The sequence below is a fragment of the Gambusia affinis genome, linkage group LG16 (assembly GCF_019740435.1).
Source record: "Gambusia affinis linkage group LG16, SWU_Gaff_1.0, whole genome shotgun sequence".
NCBI lineage: Eukaryota > Metazoa > Chordata > Actinopteri > Cyprinodontiformes > Poeciliidae > Gambusia > Gambusia affinis.
The window spans coordinates 2,568,662-2,592,668 of NC_057883.1; the positions used below are offsets into that span (position 1 = coordinate 2,568,662).

The 24,007-nt window shown below is 39.1% G+C and overlaps 1 protein-coding gene across 3 annotated transcripts in view; it reads right to left on the reverse strand.

Annotated features, from left to right (window-relative positions):
- mipol1 (mirror-image polydactyly 1) overlaps positions 1 to 24,007 on the reverse strand; it is a 55,563-nt gene that overhangs the window by 28,065 nt on the left and 3,491 nt on the right. The window contains exons 1-8 of one of the 3 annotated variants that reach the window (XM_044142733.1): positions 20,818 to 20,914; positions 18,789 to 18,880; positions 7,760 to 7,835; positions 6,903 to 6,943; positions 6,502 to 6,790; positions 2,075 to 2,180; positions 1,747 to 1,852; positions 732 to 858 (exon numbers count right to left, since the gene is read on the reverse strand). In XM_044142733.1, the coding sequence (XP_043998668.1) occupies positions 732 to 858; positions 1,747 to 1,852; positions 2,075 to 2,180; positions 6,502 to 6,790; positions 6,903 to 6,943; positions 7,760 to 7,835; positions 18,789 to 18,798 (755 nt within the window). In that variant the 5' untranslated portion in view covers positions 18,799 to 18,880; positions 20,818 to 20,914. Of the gene's footprint in view, positions 1 to 731; positions 859 to 1,746; positions 1,853 to 2,074; positions 2,181 to 6,501; positions 6,791 to 6,902; positions 6,944 to 7,759; positions 7,836 to 18,788; positions 18,881 to 20,817; positions 20,915 to 24,007 lie in introns of those variants that run through there. The other 2 variants (XM_044142732.1, XM_044142734.1) reach the window with 2 other exon arrangements.

The following is a 24,007-nucleotide window of genomic DNA, read 5'->3' on the forward strand; positions in this document are numbered from 1 at the left end:
AGAAAAAAGTGTCACGAACTTCAGCGGGCGGCGGACATTACTCACTAGGAATATTAAAGAAAGTTTGTTCACGGTAAGATCAGCTCTCTTTCTGTCCCTCTAAAAATACCACAAACATATCCATGGTGAGGAAGGACCCAAGTGTAAAACCTCAACAGGGGTTTTCTAAAACTGTACGTTTATGAAAGGATGTTAAATGATCCTTTCATTTACTTTGGTCACAATTAGCATTCATTTAAACTGCAGGGAATTTCATGATGTTCTAGTTCATATTTTACCATCTGTTTCTATTATGTTTTCATGTTTATGCTTTGTTGTTTCCTTTTTGTCTCTCCTTAAAGCGCTTTGTGTCTGAATGGTGCAATAGAATTAAACACACATGATAAAAAGTACTTTTTCCAATTAAACCAAGTAGACAGGTAAGCCCAGAATTATTCATACCACAGGTAGATTTAGACTTTAATCAATCTTAACAAGATCACCATGGTCTAAATATGATATTGATGTGTGCTAAAATGATGCTTTAGTGTGTCTTAATATTTCAGCAAATAAACCACTTCTACTGTTGACCTACATTTATGTAAAAGAACAACACAAATATTATTTACACATATTGCACATTGGCAGTCTGTGGGAAAATATAGAACATTCATTGTGACTTCATGACCATTTGCATGAAAAAATACTGAGTATTATAGTTATCAGTATTTCATGAACTGTTGGAATCATACCCAGCAGCCTCCTGCAGCCGGCGGGCGCGGAGTAAAGCTTCATCTCTCTCCTCATTGGCCAGCAGCAGTCGTGACATCAGAGCCTGGTCTCGGTCCTTTTGAGCCGCCAACATCTCTTCCAGCACCTCTGAAAAAATAATGAAACAGGGCAGACAAGAACCAGTCAGAAACCCCAGTTTTAGCAAAATCAAAGCTGCAAAATATTTCCTTTCACAATCATTTTACTGAAAACGTAAAAATCCGAAGAGACGAAGAGATCAGTTTGGGTGAATTGTGTAGAAACTAAAGGAACTGGGTATTCCTCAAGGTGACTGGCCAATCAGTGCAGATATGCTTATTGCTACATGGTGTGTGTGTGTGTGTGTGTGTCAGCAGTAATAACGCAGAAATGACCACAGCTCATCTGAGACTGAGAGCCAGGAGACTCTGCTGGTTATTGAAGGGTTCTGTGTGGGCTTCTACCAGGACCCGTCTCAGACTGCAGCTCTTGTTTCAGAAAACAAATCTAACTGAATATAATTTTTAGATCTTCTAATTTCAGTCAGGCTCCCTCCCTTCAGCTCGGGGGAGCCAGTGTTCTGCCTGTGTAAGATTTTACACACCACAGGTGAAATGGACGTTCAGCAGAGCTTGAAAAGACGATCCGTAGACAAAGCAACCATCTGAATCGATGACACAAGGAAAAGTTACAGGACTTGACTTTTGTTGTGTTTATCAGTCAGGGCTCTTCAGTATTGTTAACGTCAGAGATATGGAGTAGTGAAGTGGTTCTCTCTATTGGGCTCTACTGGGGCTGCCAAAGTAGGAAAAAAACTGAAACTACTACTATAACTAATAAAAGCTAAGCTAAAACTAAACAATATTTAACTAATAAAAACTAGCAAAAACACAAAAAACTCATTTAAACTAGCTGAATTAGACAAAAAGTCAAAACAAAATGAACATAAATCATAATGAAAAACCCAGGACTATTCTGACCCAGGTGTGTAAACCGAGCTGACCACCCCCTCCTTACCCATGGGTCTCTCCCAGAGTCGGGCCTCTTGCTGCTGCTCCTTCAGCTCTTCGTCCACCTCTCTCTGCAGCAGCTCCTTCTCCTTCTGAACCATCTGCACTTGAAGCTGATAAGCAGTTTCTGAGTTAGAGCGCTTCCGAGAAATTCACTCCGGCTATCAGGTTAGCAGCCAATCGAGGCCTAAAGTCAGTTCAGTTACAATCTTCCCCACAAGCTCTAACCTTTGACCTGGGGATAAAAGGGGACGATAGACGTGTCCCATCTAACGGCAGCTGATGGACACAGTCTGCAGGAGAACGGCTAGAATGAAAGCGGGGCGTCTTCTGACCTTGTTGTTGAGTTCCCTCATGGCGTCCAGCTCCTTCAGTAAGAACGAGATGTTTCGTGTTGGACCCACCGTCTGACGTGGGCTGGAGGCAGAGATCTGAGGAGAGCTGGACAAAACCAAACGGCTCATTTAACCATCAGCGTCTCAGAAGGATCCATAAGGGAACAGCGTCTTAATTATTGAGAAGCAGCGTAAATATCAACAGTGACTTCCTTTCAGTAGAAATTATATGTGTGGAGTCAAATGTTTATACAGTCAAATTCAATAAATTAGATTGTTATTGAAAAGTTCATTTATTTATGCAACATCATTCACTTAGTGAAAGATATTTTATAGTGTATATAATATCTTTCCTATGAACATATACGGTACATATTTTTAAAAACTATATACAAATTTTTTTTTATTTAAATAAGATTAAAAATTTCTTTCTCAAAGAAATCTCGGCCAAGTGGCAGCAACAAACGCAACGCAAAAGGTTACAGAAAGTATTTTCAAGACTTTGGAAATTGATGCAAAGTCCTGATGAAATTTAAAAAAACAAACGTGGAAGAACAAATTCAACAGAAGGCATAGAAATAAAGCAATAAAAAAAAACACACACATAAAAATACAAGCTGAATAACTCAGGACAGATCAACAGATGACCAAATATTTACATGATCTCATCCGAGGTATGCATGCTCCAGGAGCAGACTTGAGCAAAAACAGTAAAAAGAAAAATCCCCATGGCGTGTGTTGGTAACTTTTTTTTCTTTTTTTCTCAGAATTAAATGACTGGTGGTTTCTGGATGTTTCCATCTGAACAGACAAAGCTGGAGTTTCTACAGTAGCAGGCAGCGAGGCGACTCCTGGTCAGTTTAGCTGTGTTTGGTCAGGTCTCCTGAGGCGTCACCTCAGTGTGTTTCATTAGTTTCCTCCTGTGTGTTGTTAGGTGTTTTAAAGTGAGGTTGCGCCCTCACATTATCAGATCTGAAGCACAGAAGTGCAGGCAGCAGATTTAATAAGCTCCGACTGATGTTCGCCTGTAATTCTCCCTTATTACCTTAAAGGTCAGATTGCTTCTTAGTGTAATAAAGCAGGTAAATAAGGCACTGAAATATGAGTGACACTGTATTTTGTAATTGACTGTTTCTGACTTTATTATATCAGCTCATTCTAATCAACTGCTCCCCCTCCTGCTGCAGCTGCTTTACTAGCTTCCTATTTCTATACGGCCCTCAAGCACTTCAGCTAATCAAATCAAAGGCTAAATTTATCAGCTAGCACTTCATACAGCGCAGCACCTCCAACTGCTCCACACGCTTATTTGAAAAAGAATCGAAAGTAGAGACGCATTAACATGAATCACCGTATCTACAAAAAAAAAAAAGATGAGGTTTCAATGAAAAGCAATAAACTTTTTAATAAATCTTTTTGTGGCACAGCTCGGCAGACACAAAATTAATCCTTAAAAATAAGTACACATATTATAGGATTTCCAATATTACTATTATTTAACTAACGTAGCTCAGGTAGATAATATCGATGATCTCTGTTATTTATTGTAAAAGCTGGAAGGTCAGCCAGACCTCCTCTAAGCTTCACTACTAACATGTGGGATGATGCACTTGGAATATAAGTAAGAACTGGTGTTGCATGACAACTGCCCAGTCTGACCTAACAATAATCCCATATTGTTGATAGTGTTGTTCTGCACTATGACTCAATCAGGTCCTGGACGAGGCGTAAAGCTTTCCTTTTTGACAAGGCCTACACTGGCTTAGGTTACTCTGAGCCATCTCTGTTATGCTGCTACATCCTCAGGCTACTGGAGGAAAAACTGATCACTTTTTCTCAATTTCTTCTCCTGTTACTCTAACATGATTTTTTGTTTTGTTTTTTACTGCAATTTCAAATGTTAATTTTATTTTTTCTCAGATTTTTTTCCCCTTCCATCTCCATAGAAGCTACATCTGGTCTGGTGTTCTGTTTGGCTGTGAGTCCATCCTGGAGGAGGCCATCGCCTGACATAATGCTGCCATCACCTAATTACTCTCTCTACCGCCAGCAAAAAGCTTTTTACCAACAAAGAAGGTGAGTAAAAAGTATTTTTGTGTCTCTGCTCTGTCTTCTCAAACCTCCAGTTGGTTGTGGTAGATGGCTGCTTGTACTGACCCAGGTTCTGGTTCTGCTGGAGGTTCCTTCCTGTTAAACAGGAGTTTTTCATCACCACTGTCACCACATGCATCCTCTGTAGGAGGGACTGCTGTAAAGTCAATGACAATGCGAGCAGATATCTGCTGTCGCTATGCGCTCGCCCAGGAGTGAGTGCTGCGATGCAATCTGCTGGCTTTCCTCAGAAACTTCTTAAACTAATTTGAATAATGAACTCAGCTTAATGTACTGTTTGGTGACTGTGGTCAACTGGAATGCAGGTATTATTGAATTAAAATTTTGATAAAGTGTCTCAAGAAATCATTTGTTGTGAATTAATGCTATATATTTAAATTAGCTGAACCCTAGTTGAAAGGTTGCAGATCCACAGCTCTGGAAACAATTAAGAGACCACTACAAAGTGATCAGTTTCTCTGATTTTACTTTTTACAGGTACATGTCTGAGCAAAATGAACATTGTTCTTTTATTTTATTCCATAATATTCTTTTATTCTAACTACTGACAACATGTCTCCAAAATTCCAAGCAAAAATGTAGTAGCTTTTATTTGTAGAAAAGGAGAAGAGGTCAAAATAGCAAAAACGATGCAGTGCTCAAATAACGCAAAGTAAACAAGTTCATATTCATTTAGAAACAACAACACTGATGTTTTAACTCAGGAGGAGATCAGAAATCAATATTTGGTGGAATAACCAGGAAGTGGGCTCTTCATTTTTTCCAGAGTCGCAAATCTGCAGTAAAAGAATAACCTATTTCTGCCATTTCATTTTATTTTTGTAAGTTTTTTTATTTTTTTTATTTACATAAATACTTTAACTACATTTCCAACAAGTTTTTTCTGGCTACACTAAGACTGAAAGTCATTAATAATAAAGCTACAGTGCTGTAAAACCGTTTTTATCCCTGTACAGATTTCTTTTTTTGATGAAGGGATCAACATTCTTCACTTGATACAATCTTGTCACTTATTTAACTTGATGTGTAAAACTTCCACCGACATCTAAACTCAACAGGCACAATTTATTTTCCACAAATATTTCATTTGTTAATTTCTCTGTGATGAGTGATGAATCTGAGATGAATGGAATATCACAGCCACCGAAAAGTGATTCATATAGGAATAAAATTGAAAAAAAACAAAACAAATGGTCTTTGACAAAAGGCAGTCTATGAACTACATATATAGCACAGACACTTTGAATTGATCATTTTCTAGCATGAAGAAATCTTTTATAAGCTTTCATCTACAGCAAATTACCCCTCTCTCTTAACAGAACAAATGGTGTGCAGACATTAAAGCGTCTACTTTGCAGAGTCCAGTTCATCTTTGTCTAAAGATTGAACACAAATTGTCCGGCCGAACCACTAATTACTTGAGGAGTTCCTCAAGAGTTTGTTTTAGGCCCTGTCCAGTTCTCGCTGTACATTTTGCTTTTAAATCCTCAATAACCACAAGATTTATTTTCATTCTTATGTAAGTGATATATTAGCGTAGCCACAGTTGGAAAAGGTGCTTTTTGCAGCTCAAAGATCTTGTAATCTCAAAATGCAACATTTCTCCTCAAGAGAAGTTTGTCTTGCAAAACACTACCTAGCTGCCTTTTGTCATGTCACTTTGTCTGGTTAAACATGTAAGCTGTTATTAATAGCCCCGGATATGAAGGCATGCACTTTAAACCGTGTGTATCGATGTCTGACTCTTGATTTTCCTGGATTAGTTTTTATTGGTTGACAGAGTCGACTAATCCCAGCTGCTCATCAGGACGCCTGGCAATATATAAGCAAAGCAGAAGATGGAGCACAAACAATGTAAAAAGAGGCTGACTTTTGTAAAGCTGTTTGTTCAGCAGCATTTCATGCTAATGGCAGAAAAAACAAATGTTGATAGAGTGGTAGAAAATACACAAATAAAATGTTAGTGGAGTGATTTGGCCTTGGTACCGCCTTCATATCCACAAAGTGCTAAAGGGCTAGTTCACCAAATAGAATCACTTATTAAGTGCCTTTCTAATTTAAAATATAAATATTATAATGCTACATAATAATAGAAAATACTTACGCTGATCAGTCCTGATCTGGATAATTCTACAATCAACAGAGATTTATGGTGGCCCAGAAGGGTCAACAAAATGCAAACAACAAAAACCAAAATGGAAGTTATGATACATTTTCTAGCTTTTGTTTTAGCATAACCTTCACTCCAATACCAAAAAGTGATGATAGTGCAGTAGTACTACAGCACTACTAATAGACACTAACTAGCCTCTCACCTGTTTCCAGGAGGCTCCAGGTTTCTCTCCAGGACTGGACTCTTTGGACCTCTTAATGCTGCTTCTTCATCTAAACAGTTCTCTGAGCTCTCTGCCCAAGGAAAAGGATCAGCGCTCTGCAGGATGTCCGCCTCCATCTCCCCTCTGCCTCCTGGTAAACTTGAAGACAGTGCAGCTGAGGAGCTCCTGATGGACGGAGGCGACACAGGAGAGGCAGTCCTCCAGGCTGGGGACCGGTCAGGGCCAGGAGAGCAGCAGCAGACTGGTAACTCTGGAAGGAAGGAAGGGGCTGAAAGGCAGACACAAGAACAAGTCAGTAAAACTGGGGGAAAAAAAGAAAAAAAACACTTCAGAGGTAATTCTCTAAGTTGGCAGGAAAGAAGGCGGGCAGGCAGACTTACCCTGAGGTGAGCTGCGGTCCAGGCTCAGGATGCTTCCTGATCTGTAAACCATGGAGAACAGGGAGTCATGATTCTTAAACACCTACAGATGCAGCATGACTTCTCAGTGAGGAAACGCATCAGATGTTTACTGTCAACCGAGACCAAAAATCAATTAGACTAGAATTCTTATAGTCTTCAGTAAGTCAGAGATTTATCTGCAAAAATCTTGCAGCACCTACAGCGGAGCCCAAAGGTTCTGAGACTGACAGAAATCTGCTGTCCATAAACTTTACTGCTTCAGTTCTTATCCTGGCAGTTTATACAGAATAAATCTGACATGGAATCAGATCAGAATATTTGCTTAGACACACAATAAACATCAATGAATGTGTACCTCCAAGGAGATAAGCGTGATCTAGTCATGTTCCGTTTACCTTTACAATATGATGTTGACAGTGAAGCTACCAGAGATTATTCAGATATGGGGATCTTTCAATACTTTGCCTGGAAGAACTGCCGTAAATAAAGAGCTGGCTTAAAATTCTCCAGCTTCGACATTTGACCCCCAAAATCCAGGATGAGGAAAAATGTGTCCAGAGTCACTCAGAAGTGTCTCAAAGCAAAACTTTTACAGCATCAGAGAGACTTTGACCCAGAAACTGATGTCCTGTGAAGTCAAAGTCAACAGAGACATCTTCAATCCTTCAATGAAGTCGGTGACTTTCTCTGCTAAAAATCTCTGAAGTTTATTGCTAAAGTTTTATATGAACAAACCGATAAAACAACACTTAAACAGGAACGTGTGTGACGAACAAAATGTTTCATTTTTTTTAAACTTTTGGCCATGACTGCATATTGTGAGTGTGGTGCACCACCTGTTTGTGTTGCTAAGGTGATGTCTGGAAGGTAAAGGCAGACGTTGCCGCAGCTCCTCGTTTACTTTGGGATTAACTAAAAAATACAAAAATAAAATAATAAAATAAAATAAACAAGAGAAAACTCACAGGTTAAAGAAAAACTGACAAACTGCCCATGTACTAAATTAAAATATCACTTCAGATTAGATGTTATGATAAATAATTTTTTTACCTGCAGTAAAAAAAAAAAAAAAGTTTTTTAGAATATTTCTGTTTATGTATTTGAGCCATTTTTCCTGGAGGCTAAAGCTAACAGCTACACTGTGCCACGCCTCAGTACATGAACATATCAGCTCAAGAAAATGCTTTTTTACAAATTTTTCAGGTCTATGTTTTTTCATTAAAACAACAGATTTGAGGTGCATTCTGTCCTGCAGTAGAGGGTTCATATCAGGTAGCCACTGTTAGCCATCTTTATGGTAGTCAGACTGTTTTAGAGCTGCTTTTATCACTGTTGGCTGGAAAACTAACATGAAGTTAAACTAAGACAATTATCTAGGGCAGGTAATATACTGACTACTCAAAACATATAGAAAGAATTTTAAATAAATGGTCTTCTTACATCGTCTTTTCTCTTGTAAATAACATAATTTAAAGAGCATGTCTAGATGTCCTTTAGAATAACAGAGGAAATAGTTTCTGAGCTGAGAATCGTTTCTAAATTAAATGCTGGCCCTAAAAATCAGAATCGAATCGGGTCTCTAATGCCTGGTTTGGAATCGTTTTTTGATCATCTCAGAGTTAAAGTAATGACCTACAGATCCAGACGCTGTTTTTATAATCTATCCACACTTAGAACAGAGATGCTAAACTGGATCATCTGTATCAGTTGTACAGCTCAAAATAACAGAAGAACTCGTCTTTTATAGGGACTCTTTTCACACACTCAGCAGCGCGATCGACTGGAAGACTAGAAAAATAATATTTCCACTTCTCTTCTTATTCATTACATCAGTCCTGGTAACGCCATCAAAGCGTTTCTAAAGCCAGAAATTGTCAATCGGTCACAGAATTCTGATCATTTTCTCTCTAGAAACAATAATAACTGGATGGTATTAAACAGTACCGCTCGCTGATTATATTTGACTTTTCATTCTTAAATTTTCAGGTGAAAAACATGTCAGAAAATGTATGAAATTTTCAGAGTATACCTCATAAACATAGTTTGTTTTTAAAGAGGTGGGCACACCTTGAAAATATGACTGAGAACTGTTCTGTGTGAATCCCTCAGGTTTAACACAACAAACCCAAAAGCTGGGGCTCTGGCTGAGCAGCAGCCGAATTCCAGTTAAAAAGACGTCTTTTCTTCTTCACTTTGAAACTTTTCTAATTTCCTGCCATCCTCTGCCTCCCCATGCTTCTGATCTTTTTGTGGACTCAGAGCTAATTGATCGCTGCAGTTCTCCTTATTATTCATGTACAATTACAGATGTGATAATGTGCTTAAATCCTTCTAAATGACCGTTCATGCCTCGCAATCGCTTTGAAGTCTCGTCCAAGTTCAAAAAATCTGCAGAAAAAAAGGGAAAACACAAAGGCCAATCAGAGAGGCAATCTGCATAAACCAATCAGAGGAGAGGGGGGAAGACAAGGGGAGCTGTGCGTCCCCCTGCCTCCGCCCTTTATTTTTACGGAATATCAACTAAAGTCCATTAATTTTTTAAGCTGTATTTAATACATTTTGTTCTGAAAGTTTGGAGCTGTGAGTGCCGGGTGTTCCAGCTGACTGCATGAATATTAATGATGGTGTTACGATGATTAAAGAGGCTTCAAGTCAAATCCAACACAATCCGCCTGTGATCCGGCCCGCCGTCACCACACTGCCACCACGCCGCACATGAATTTAGATATGGACATTAAGCCAAGGATAGAGACGACACACACAGGATCCTCACCCCTCCCTCCACCGCCTTCACCCCCCTCCCCTGCACCACATACACGTATGCTGAAGAGAGAACATACAGTAAGTATGATTCACAACATGGATCCCGTCATGAACACCACCGCTTCAGACCCGAGGTTCGTCCTGCTATCCTGACAACCGAACAACGCAGCCAGTAGGCTTCACTTTCCATAGATAGGTTTCTGAGACCAAGCAGTTTTATATTTTCAGTTACATACAACCGTTTAAATGTTTCTCCACTGAATGCATGAGGTTCTATGAACCAATCAATCTCCTGCTGGTTTGGTAGCAGCTGCATAATTCTTGGAACTATTCAGTCATGGTTGGATTCCAGCTTCAAATATACAATCCTGATCCACATTTTAGCCCTTACACTCACTCACACTTTAAAGAGGCAGTATTATTTTCCAGGCATATAATGCCATTTTATAGCACAATGAAGTAACTATGTTACCTGGCTAGTCTGAAGGAGTGGAGGGGTCAGGGAGGGGGGGCTGCTTGGTGGAAAAACCTGGGAAACCTGAGAACTACAACTGTGAGGAGGAGTGGGTCTAGGTCCAGCCCTTTAAGTAGGTTCTACTTTGAACTTTAATATCCAAAAGAAAGAGGAATACAAGCAGCTGATCATGTGTTTTTTCTTTAGTCGCACTTATTACTGCAACGGTGTAGTCACAAGTCTGACTAAAATTAAATTAAATTAAATTAATTAGACAGTTGCAGCTGATCCAGAACGCTGCTGCTGGTGTTCTGACTGAAACCAGGAATATAGAGAACATCACCCAGTTCTAAAGTGCTTCCACTGAGAGGATAGACGTTAAAATACTGATGTTAGTTTATAAATCGCACCACAATACATTAAAGATCTGCTGTTGTTGTATCAACCTTCCAGAACCTCTCAGGTCTTCTGGTTCTGCTCTGCATCTAGAACCAGAACCAAACATGAAGAAGCAGCATTCAGCTTCTATGCACCACAAATCTATGACAAACTTCCTCAAGACAGCAAAAACGCAGAGTTCCTTTAAATCAGGGCCACCTGTTTAGAGCTGCTTTTGATTCTTAATTATTGGAACATTGATAAATATATTTATGATTTTGATGATGGTATTTGACTAAATGTAATGTTTACTGGTGTTTCCTAAGTTTTTTGCTGTATCATGTCATTTTGAGTTACTAAAATGAGCAACTCAAACAACTTGACTTGATCAATTCTTTGGTCAATAGTTGCAAACATCTGATCATCTCTGACTTTTAAGCAGTTTTCATTAATCGAGCTAATCTAGTTTTGTCTCTTGTTTCTTCTCTGATTCAAGATTTACTTTTTCATTCAGCACAACCTCAAAGATTATCATGTTGCATCAGCTCACATACAACATAGAAAGTTCACTACTGTTTAAAAAGAGAAGCCTGATAAATAAATAGAAAATAGTCAGTAAGCCAAAAGCCTCTAATGCATGTTAAAACACACACACACACACACACACACACACACACACACACCCACACACACACACACACACAAAGCTGTGTTTACATTCTGGTTCTGATCCTGCATCATGAAATGTATATGCTACCATTTCTTCCTCAGTCTCAGTCTGAGCTTTTTGCTCTTTTTACTTAAAGATGAATCTTTATGACATTATAAAAATAAGTCAGATTTGCATTAAGTGACTTTGTGGAACCTGTTTTGTTCACTTCATGTTTAAACAACTTCCGCCCCCGATAAAGATTTTTGCAGAAAATGCTGAAATCGGCAATTTATTTTTCCAATGTCAATATATATTAAAAACAATAAGACTCCACACGTGCACCATCCGCCTGTGAGTGGAAAAAGACACAGCTAAAACTGTGATGCATTTCGATAAGGTCAGAAACGAAGGAAATTCTTCAGTGAGAATGTTTGTTTGCGCTTCAGATTCAACAATGTTTCATAGAAGAAGATGGATTCTCATCCACAAATGACCTTTAATAAAAGGTTAAACAATCAAAGAATCACTTCAAATTAAACTAAATAGCTCAACCTCAACATATTGTTGCAGACTGAAATATTCAAACGTGCTGAAGTTTTTAAATTATACTATTATTATTCTTGTTATGCAACCTAAAAAAGTTTGTTTCTGACAGGAAATGAGACGTGGATCTGTCAAAAGAGCATAAAACATAAATGGGGAAACGATTTACAAAGAACTAAAATCATGGCTGTTTTTAATTGATGTTTTCTCCAATTTATCTCCTTCTAAAAAAAAAAATTATGGGTATTACAGAAATCAAAACCCTTCTTCTGATATTTTTGATGATTTATCGCTGATGATCAGATTTGCAGAATCTTCGTTCTCACAGTCTGACATCATAGCAGAACCAGCACTTCCTGTTTCAGCTCAGGGTTACCCAAAACATTTCAGAAGTCACACAGTCCCTATTGTGAAGTATGGGGGTGGCAGCATCATGGTGCAGGGGATGTTTAACTGCAAGAGAGGTTGGTGCACTCTGCAAAATAGATGGCATCATGAGGAATATTGGTGAAAATGATGTAATCATACAGACAACAGGTTCTGGTTCCTTGAATAATGAAATAAGAGAATTTGCTAAAATAAATCCCATCAACGCAAAATTAATTTGGCCAAAGGAAACATTTCCAAATCAGTTTTACACGACATGAAATGTTTGAAACAATTACTTGAATTAGATATAACTGTCAGGTTAGTAACCGTCATATAATCAGCTACCTGCTGAACAGCGTTAAAGCAGTGAAAATAATGCAATACAAGCAGAGTTCACCTAGTTCAGTTTGTTATGTTTCCTCAAACTGTTTTCACCAAAAACAGAAATGCATGCAGATGGTGGAGTTACCCTCCATCTCCTCTACGGTCTACTCTTTGTCCAGCTGCTATAGCTGTAGGTATAATTGTAGAAAATGTGGCTTCTTTGTTCTTATGACAAAGAGATTCCTTCGAACCTTCTGGTCTGAAAACACTTTTGTCGGCACCAGTCATCCTCAAGGACACAGAAGTCTGGTTCTGATGAGGCAGAGGTTCTGGTTGGATAGAAGGTTGAAGGTGTGAAGGGCAGCACTGGTTAGAATGGGTGAAGGGTCAGAGTTCAACTTTTAGTACTTCTCAATGAATTGAAGTCAATGCACTGTTCTGAAAAAGCATAGCAGAGAAAGCTTGCATGCATGCGTGTGTGTGTGTGTGTGTGTGTGTGTGTGTGTGTGTGTGTGTGTGTGTGTGTGTGTGTGTGTGTGTGTGTGTACCAGGTTCTTATGTCCTTGTGGGGATCTATTTCTGTCTACAATGTGGGGCTGTGGGGCCATTTTCTTGGTCCCCATGAAGGGAAATGCTGTTTTGGCATTAGGGATTGCGTGCATGTGTGTGTGTGCATGTAGACACGTTAGAGTTAGCGGTTAGGTTTACAGGTATGCTGTGGATTAAAGTTTTGGTTAAGATTACAAACAAACTAATGGGAAGGGTGAGGGGAGGTGTTTGGGTTAAACATCAACGCAGTTAGTAAAATAAATGGAAGCCAATGCAAAGTAATAATATGGGCAGAAATACGAACTTGTGTGTGTGGGTGTGTGTGTGTGTGTGTGTGTTTGTATTTGTAGACCACCCACTTAGCAGATTAAAGACTGTTCATACAATCGTCTCCTCTCTCTCTCCTCTTATTCACTCTTCAGTCTGCTTTGGTCAATAAATTAAAGCTCTTAAACACACTGTGCATGTGTGCGGGTTTGTGTGTGTGTGTGTGTGTGTGTGTGTGTGTGTGTGTGTGTGTGTGTGCGTGTTCACATGAGTGTTTGTGTGTGCGTTCTGGAAAAAGAGCCTTTGATAGAGTCCAGCTCAAACGTCCTACACTTTTAAAGCTGGCACCTGGTTTGTTTTGGATTATTAGACTTTATTTTTGGTGGAATGTTTCTGAACACTATAGGAGCTATTTGTCGAGCCACTCACTCTCTGGATCATACTAATACGCCTTTTTAAAAATTTTGACATTATCTTTGAGTTGAACATGTCCTTGGGATCCCAAACTCCAAAATTAGAGTTGGGAGTTTGGGACTCCCAACTCTAATTTGGATCATGAGGAATATTGATGAAAATGATGTAATCATACAGATTACATCATCTATATGATGCTGCAATCATACAGATGGTATGGGCAGATCCAGTATGGGCATTGGATCTGGTAACATTTGGTCTTCTTGGATCAACAACAAGCTGAGGCAACAGATCCATCCAATAACCAAGACTTCATTGTCCTCCATGAAGAATGTCCTATTTTGACTCACTGCACTTTGATTTTATTTGTGATTAGAGAGCTGGGCTGGTCTCTCTGGTACAGTAAAGGACCAACTCAAATCAAACTTAAAGGACAGATATTTCTTTGTTTCAATAGATAACCTTTCATCACAGCAGACAGAAGTCACAAATGGGATACCCAAGGTTCAAATGTAGGACTCCTCTTATTTAATATCTATAAGCTCCTACTATCTTAGATTATAACAGAAAATAAGATTAGTTACCATAACTACGCATATGACACACAGCTTTACATTACGAATTTACGAATCAATCCAAACTGAAATTTTCAGCTGAACAGAAACAAAAATTTTATTTTTTTTGGACCTGAAGAGGAACAATCTAGAGTCAACGGACAGCTTCAGTTATTACAGCTAGAAACTAGAGATCATGCTGAAATCGGGGTGTATTGATTGACTACATCCTTAACGTTCAGAGACACATAAAGACAGTTACACAGTCGGCCTTCTATCAACTGAAGAATATTTGTAGGATTAAAGGCAAATGTCTCAGCGTGATCTAGATAAACTCATCCATGTGTTTATCTTTAGTCACATTGATTACTGACTGCAACAGTGTTTACAGGTCTGCCTAAAAAAAAAGATAAATAATCAATCAGAATGCTGCTGCTGGCGTTCTGACTAAAACCAGGAAGACTGAGAGAATAGACTTTAAAATATTGTTAGTTTATAAATCACTGAAAGGTTTAGTACCACAATACATTAAAGATCTGCTGTTGTATCAACCTTGCAGAACTTCTCAATCTTCTGGTTCTGCTCTGTGTCCAGGACCAAATATGGAGAAGCAGCATTCAGCTTCTATGCTCCACAAATCTGGAACAAACTTTCAGAAAACTGCAAAACAGATGAAACACTGAGTACCTTTAAATCTAGACTAAAAACCCATTTGTTTAGAGTTGTCTTTGATCAAGAAGAACTAATATATATTAAAAAAAAAAAAATTCCCTTCTCACCCACCGCGGGTGGTGATTCTTCTTCCTCTTAGCTCGGGTCCTCTACCAGAGGCCTGGGAGCTTGAGGGTTCTGCGCAGTATCTTGGCTGTGCCTAGGACTGCACATTTCTGGACTGAGATGTCTGATGTTGTTCCTGGGATCTGTTGTAGCCACTGTTCCAGTTTGGGGGTGACTGCCCCGAGGGTCCCGATGACCACAGGCACCACTGTGGTCTTCACCTTCCAGGCCCTCTCCAGTTCCTCCCTTCGGCCCTGGTATTTCTCTACATTTTCATGCTCCTTTTTCCTGATGTTGCAGTCACTTGGTATTGCCACATCCACCACAACCGCTTTCCTCTGTTGTTTATCCACCACGACTATGTCTGGTTGGTTCGCCCTCACCATTTTGTCTGTCTGGATCTGGAAGTCCCACAGGATCTTAGCTCGGTCATTCTCCACTACCTTCGGGGGTGTTTCCCACTTTGATCTTGGGGGTTCCAGTCCATATTCTGCACAGATGTTTCTGTACACTATGCCTGCCACTTGGTTGTGTCGTTCCATGTATTCTTTCCCTGCCAGTATCTTGCACCCTGCTATTATGTGTTGGACTGTTATGTGTTCGACTGTATATATATATATATATATATATATATATATATATATATATATATATATATATATATATATATATATATATATATATATATATATATATATATATATTGTTCATTATGTTACATTTTCATCATGTACAGCACTATGAACTGGTTTGCTGCTAAAATCTGCTGTACAAATAAAGTTGACTTGGAATTTTGTCAACAATAAAAAAGTTATTGAACTATTGGATGTTAAAATATCAACTGTATAAAGGAAAGAAAAAAAAGAAAAGCTGAACTAGGTTCCAGAAGGACAAATTCAAAGCAGAAAGACAAAAACACAGTTCAGCTCTTTACATTTTCCTGATATCATGCAGCCCTGCTTCTGACCAGACTGGAGATAATTACCTATATAATAATTTCAGATTATCTGAGCAAATGGAAGTTGTGTTTGCAAGAGAAAAAGAACAAAAAGGTTTTTAATAAATTGATGTTAATTAAAATATAGGGAAAAGCCCGGTTGGATCAGCACACGTGTGTGCCAAACAAATAAAGCTTTGTTTTATATCTGAACATCTGCAGAATGTTTATGTGCAGAACTGAATGGGGATCTGTGGTCCGCTGTGCAGCTTTAAAACCCGACAGCACAGCAGCAGACATGTCTGCAGGATTCCCTCCGAGGAGACGGGATAGCCCAACAGCTCAGCCTTTAAGGTGCATTCAGGGACAACTTGTACACCAAACCGTCTACAAACCAAACAACTTCAAAGTGACGACAACTTTTTTTAAATTCTCAACTAGCAATGCAAACTTATTGAAAAATTCCTTGACCCAACCTTGACCCTCTTCAAGTGGTTGTGTTATTGCATAACTTACATGCAATATCTGCAGATTTTTATTAATTAACTGAAAATCTCCAGTGAGTTCTTTTTAAGCATCTTTTCAAAGCTCTAAAACATAATAAAACTGTAACTATTATTTGAAAATTTGAAAAATTATTTCTTCACAACTGAATAAAAGTTAAACATAAATTGCTTCTCTTGATTGTAGTGACATTAAAACCAAGTTACGTACTAAAGCTGGGTTCCATCTAGGTTCCGCTTATTTTCATAATTAGGCTTACGCAGATGTCCAATTTTGGTGATTTTTCTAGACAGAAACATGTTGAATATTGTTTACATAGCTGGTGCTCAAGCATCTAAAGAAAATAACATTTTAATCGAGACTAAAGCTGATGAGCTGAACCAACACATTCATTGAAAGGAGCAAACAGACAATGAACTTTTAAATCCATGTTTCAGCTTAAACCTTTATAATACATAAAGGCATTTCTGAACACCTAGAAATGCTTGTTAATTATTGTATTAATAGTTAAACTCAGAATAAGTGCTTCCATTTTTCCACAAATGTAAACGACCTTGGCTCTGCCTACTTCACTTAAACAAGGCACCATTACTCTACCAATGCTCCATCTAACCTACAGACGTCATGTTCCTGGACCGGGTTATAAAGTTGTCATTACAAATTTTATACCCATAATAACTACCTAATGCCATACAAAAATCAGCCGGGACAGAACTCATCCCACAGTTGGTTTACTCCAGCTATGACAAGTCCTGAGATGCAGTTGCAGTTCCACAGTGTTGCCAGTAGGAGCAGCAGCATTTCCAGTAGCAGGAACTCAACAGATGCTTGATAACAGAGATCATTTAGAGATACTGAGAAGCAACGGCCACAGAAACCTGAGAGAAACTTCATAAACCAATGTAAAATTTTTTTATTTTTTTTAATAGTGTGATGTGCATTTCCACTCGTCAGCCGTGAGTCAAAACGTTCGCTGCAGGTCCAGCTACCAGCTGATTAGAGCTTTTGCACATCCAGAAACTAGAATTCTGGCCCATTTTTGCTTGGAAATGTGACTTTATTTTGGCTACACTCGCCTTTCCCTCAACTTCCATAAACTCCTGTCCTCCACCAAGGATGTTTCTGCCACCACTAGGTGTCAGTGTAGGAGTGGTGTGTTCAGGGTCGCTGTGTGGGGTTAGTTTTGAGTCACACTAAAATTACCTTTCTCCATTTTAGTGTAAAATCAAAAAAACTATGAATCTGGACTTTTTTCCAGATTCCACCACCCGAGCAGTGGATCTCTACAGCTCATCCAGAGTTAGCAGAGGCAGCTCCTGTTGTTCTACATTCTAACTTTACTTTAAACTTCTCCACTTCCTCTCTGGTGTGTTGCTGGCCTGCTTGGTCTCCATGGCGCTGCTTACTGCCTGATGTTCTCCAACAAACCTCTGAGGCCAGAAACACAACAGCTTTATTTACAATGTTTACACATTAGGTGACCTCTAAAGGCTACCGATAGATTTTATAAAGTCAGTGGTGTCGAGATTTTTGTCATGTGCACCAAACCGTCAATTAATAAATATAAATTCAGATAAATTTAACATCTAAACAAACATGCAATATTTGAATGAAACAAAGTAACTGCATTATCTGGAAAAAGGATCTTGCTTTTACGCCTTATTAAAAAAAGGCTTATAGTTTCCTAGAAGTTGGGTTTTAGGGGTCAACTCTTTTCTAGTTTGGTCAGCAATAAATGCTGATGGCTCAACTGGATATGATTCCTCTTTCTTCAAATATACTTGCTATATAAAGTCACATTTAATAAAATGCTGCACCAAACTCTGCATTTTGAGTAAAAGCTGGTGAATGTTTGTGCTTCTTTTTACAATGACGTGAAAATTAAAGGAAAACTCATGGCTGATCGTTCCAAATATTTTCCTTCTGAAATAAAAAAGATTAAAAAAATAAATTCCTCAAAAACATTAAAAGGTTTCCATCGGCATCATTCGGTCGTATTTGGGATTAACAAAAACCATTGAAAGGGCCAGAAATGACCCCTAGGCCACTCTTTGAACAATTTGATTTATGGGGTTTCAGAAAAAAAGAGGCTGAATAGAATTTTTGATTATTATTATTAAATAGATTTTAAAAACCACTGTACACAAAATCATGGAACATTCCATTAAAACAGATTGCAGGTTGACAAAATGTGAAACATCAACAGTTCGGAGTGGAATTTAAAACTAAACTATTTCAAAAGAGGAAAGCCCAGTTCCAGTCACAGCAGATCACCTGCAGTGTCAGCTTTATCCCGTTTGAAGGAGCACAGCGCCCCTACATGGACAAACTACTGCATTACAGACGTGATGAGTTACAGTGAGAAAATGTGGGAATTTACCTCTGTACATGTCCACCAGCGAGTCACCGAGTTCCTTCTTGGAGGTCCATGATGGAGAACTGATGACGTTTGGATCCTCCAAACTCTTTTCTCTGAAAAACAAACAAAAAACAGAAAACACATTAGATTCACAGTCGATCACAATTCCAACACTTGCGTGTGATATAAATTTTAAAACAGAACAAAACATGTCACATGTTCATTTGTAAAAAAAACTATAGAGACATCAAACATGCCTGCAGGTAAAATAATTCAACAACTATGACTTCAGAAACGGTCCAATCAGAAGTTCAAAGCACCTGACTGCTTGATGGTCCACACCGACCTCTATCACCTCCTCCAACTACATCAAACTACTCACAATATTCTCAAGTTTGGCACACAGACTGAAAGGCAGCAAAGCAATATGAGCAAATATGGACTTCCTGTCTCCTTAAGGAACCCAGCATAGAGACTGGATCCAGTGTGGAACAAACACAGACAGGTCGTACCAGTTCACGTTCCAGTAAGACTGGTCACACTGCTGGATGAATCAGTTCACTACGCTGGTCCCCAGCTATGCCATACACGTGATCACATGACATTAGGTAACATGGACCCAGATACTTCCTGGATGTTGACTCTGTAGCTCAGTAACTTAGTATTGTGTTAGCATATGGATCTCAGTCCAGGCCAGGTTTTCAAGAACCAAACAAATATAAAACACTTCAGTCATGTGTGTAAATGGTTTGTGTGTTGCAGCAGCAAATTTGATTGCACTTTAATTTGTGCGATGACCTTGTGGATGATGTTAAAGCAGGAACTGGCTGATTATTAGTGGCAGAGCCTGCCAGGATTTGAAAAAGTCAGGTTTCAAACTTGCGTCATACCGAGACTCTGAGTTAAAGATGTTTGAGATGCTGGAGACAGAGCTGGAGCAATCACACTTTTCTACAGTCACATTAAGCAGGGCATAATGCACAATTGCTTTGTTACATATTAAAACAACCAACATGCTGAAGTTCTTGGCCATTACATCACTGATGTCTAAGCATCATCAGTGATGACTTCCTGTCATCCTTCAGTTTTCGGTCACCAGCAGTATATTATTCTGCGTTTGCTGCCAACAGATGAACCACAGAGAAAACACCAGACAGGGTTTTGTTCTTACTCCAACTGCTGCTGCAGATCACAGATCTTCTTCTTGGCTTTCTGCAAAGCAACCTGAACATCCACAGATCTGCTGCTGTAACTGCTAGACGCCATTACATGAAACAGACTTCTCCATGGCAACCACTCTCCCAACCCCCTCCCTCTCCACACACACACACACACGCACACGCACGCACACACACGCACACACACGCACACACACGCACACACACGCACACACACGCACGCACACACACGCACACACACGCACACACACACACACACACACACACAAACATCACAAAATACCACTTCCAGGTCACACAGAAGGAAGCTGGGCTGGGATTGGCTGAGAGCCCGTCCCGCTCCACTTTCAGGTTAAATATTAATGAGCTCATTGGATCAGAGCCATGTGACTCAGGTGTAGTGTTCAGACACATTTCTCATCGTTTGACAAATTGCTTAAGGTTTGCCTGGAGTTTTTTCTGCCCAAAACATGAAGACTGGTTTGAGTAAAACATGACAATGTCTTGATTTCTAAACAGCTTCTTCACGAGGCTTACTGGAAAGCTGTGGCATTCCTTCCACATCATCTTCTGATGAAGGGACTCTATTGATGTATTGGTCAACCATTTGTTGCCCAAAGAGCTCTGTACTGTGGGATCTGACACCAAGATATTAACAGCAGGTGTGAACCCTCCACAGATCAGAATTGTTTGTCTGGAACATCCCAGAGATGCTGGTTTGGATTGGGAACTGGGGAATTTGGATTTTACATCAAAGTTTCATTCCTGAAGCATTTTTAGTTTGCTGCAGACAGCATTGTCCGACTATGAGAGACGGTAGCCCTTAGGAAATACCGTTTCCATGAATGGGCACACATGGACTGTAGCAGTACCTTGGTTGTAAGAAGCATCAACATGGACAGTTGGACTCAAGGATTTCTAGCAGAACAACGTCCATTCCATCACGGCTTACGCCCTCTAGTCTTTCCCATACTGCATCCTACTGTCTTTAGTTCTGGGTAAGTGATGAACTCCCTGGAGAACACATGATTTATCAATTATCCACTTCTGATGCCCAGGTGTTGGTTGTTTCAGAGGTGGGAGTGTTCTGCATGAGCACCCTAGCTGGTCTGGCTATGTAGACCAGTGTTTTCTAAAACTTTTCAACATTTTGAACTACAGTAGATGGTCTCTAGGATCAGAATACACAGGCCAGCCTTTGCTAACTAAAACAATCTTGATGGCCGATTACCACGTTCACCTCTCTTCCTTCCTTGGACCAGTTTTGATAAATACCACCAGACTTGGAACATCCCCCTCTTTACAAGGGTTTGGTCACAATTTCACCCAAAACCCTGATTCCTTCAACAAACAATGGTCACATTCTGTCTAATATACCCATTGGTTAAAATCTCTCATCTTAGAGACAAGAATATTTCACTTGGTTAAAGATACACCGTGTCCTCATGACTGGATGTTTGTTGAATGAAATAAGACAAGAGCAACTCCACAAGAGGAAATATCTCCAAATAACAAAATTAAGCAAACACAGAAGCTGACAGACAGAAGACAACCAATTAATTATTGGGAAGTTGTTTTTATTGATAATTAAAATAGACATTAGCTCAAATAATTCAAACAGAACATTCTCATCACATGTTTTTCTTCTCAATATCTTGAAGCAGTTTGTCCAGAAGTGCAGCATCCACTCCATGTTTCATCAAATACTGACCATTCAGGTGGAACACTGGGATGTCCCACTTGTACTTGTCCCACCACTGCCTGTTTTCTGGGAGACTGATGTCCACCTGCTGCAGGATGAACTACATGAAGCACAGAGAGACGGACAGGTCGTCAACAGAAACCAAGGGTGAAAATAATTTCAGTAGAGGTAACAGATTATTACATGGCTTTTATGATGGTCAAACAAAAGAAAAGATATAACTACCGTGTGATAATGGGGATGAGATTAACTTTGAAAACCTTAAAACTTATCCACAGACCTTTGCTGTTTGATTTAAACAGTTTGGAGGTCTGCAGTCATCAACTCTGTAGAAAGTTGGTGACCTCAGCATCCTCCAACTCTGGGATTTTACATGGCTGACCACTATGTTTCCTTCCTTTGCCCGCAAGGAATCATAGTCTTAAATGGGAATAATTGCAAATTTTCTGCATTGAACTGGGATAAAATACTGCTTTAACTTCTTGCTTAAATAAAGGCAACTGTGATGTATTTACTCAAGGTTATCATACATCCCATGTATTCAATAGTACACCAATTCAATAGTAATATCTATATCGAATAAAAAAAAAAATTCTAGATGGGGTATCAGGCACAATGTGTCCAATCCATAAGGGCAGATCTATTCAAAGTCTATGCTTTATAGTCTGAACAATGTCATGCTTTATTATTTTTTACATTGAAAGAAGGAAGCAAAGAAGGTTTGTTGAAGTTTATTTTTAAATGCCTGACCAAGGTAGTCAACCTGTTGGTTTAGTGAGTTTCAGTTTCTTTATCATTTATTTTCCATTTGCTGTTCTACTCCTAACTGCACTGACTGAATCAATGAAAGTTGTTTTTACATGATTGACCAAAGCTTGTGAAGTTTTTTGCGTCTTTAATTTTGTGTAATAAAGATGATACATTGTTGGCAAATAAATTTGCAATTCAGTACATTTAAGACCTGTGTTTAAAAAAAAAGTCAATTCATCTTGGTTCTTCTCCATCAACCTGGTATCAGCTGATGCTGAACCTCATATCTCTAATTTGAGAGAAAACCAAATGTAGGTTGAGGAACATCAGAAATGAACTAGAAGTTGGTAGAAGAGTTTAATTCCCACCCTGTGTTTGAATGGCTGCAGCAGCTCTTTAGCTTCATCACACAGTGGACACGGATCCTACAGAGAGAAAAGTCAGTTTGAATTTATTCCTGTTTATAGATCGTCTATAAACACGATACATCACTACTAACAAGATGTACATATTTAACACCACTGAAGTAACAAGTAATATTAGAGATGCACCGCTCAGGGATTTTCTCAACCTCAGGTTTCCATAAAGATTGAACCAATTTTAGTTGGTCCGGTTTCTATAATTAACAACAATCTAAATATTATTTATTTTATGTAAGCAGCAGAGGTGATTGTAAAACTGGGTCTTATGTAAAACAAATACAAAATTATTTAGATTTCACATTTACACTGTCTGAGGGGGGCATTACTAACTGCAAACATCCGTCTCTGTGTCTACTCATTAAAAAAAAAGATGTAGATCCTTACCTTTGCTAAAGGATTTCCAAAAAGCTGCCAACTATGGATACCAAATCACTCCTCTAATTTGACGAAAGCGTACAAAGAGCTGTGCTGAGGTGGGAGACCCACATGTCAGATAAGAACCGACCAAAACCGCAAAAGTTTCAAAATGGCAAAGGAGCAAATTGACCAGTGTCTATTCCAGTTATTGCTCTAATGGACCTGTTCTTCCTCTGCCTTGGTTTTTAAACACCAGAGTCAAACTTTCAGCTTTCTTCCCTCAGTAACACCTTCCACATAGAAGAGTAGTGAGATCAGCTCAACCTGGTAGGTTGGTTCATGTATGTCTTTTCTGATTGGAAAAGAATAATCGGATTTTTGAGTTTCTGACCAAACTTTCACCAATCAGTTTAGTGAAAGTGGGCAAACATAAATAAATAAAAAATCTTCCAATCCCAGTCGGTAGCCAATGTCACGGTGCATCTCTAATAGAAATGTTGCTTTCTATTAAGAATGGAAAAAAAATACACTGGCTCTGTGGGGTGAACTGAGGCGTTCTGGGTTTTGTGACGGTGTTACCTTTGTGAACAGAGTGAGAGTAGGTAAAGATGTGGATGAAAACATCCTGCAGAGCTGCAGAGCAGGACGGCCACACAATGCCCTGAGCACAGACATCCTGTCTGAGGACAGAGATGTTAGAGGGGTAAATTCCAGGCAAGAGGGAATGCTCTTGAATTTTTACACACTGAACCAAGCTTCCAACGAGACCTGAATGACTGCAGAACAACACATTTGCCGAAGGTTTCTGGTGAGATTTTTGGGTCATTGTTC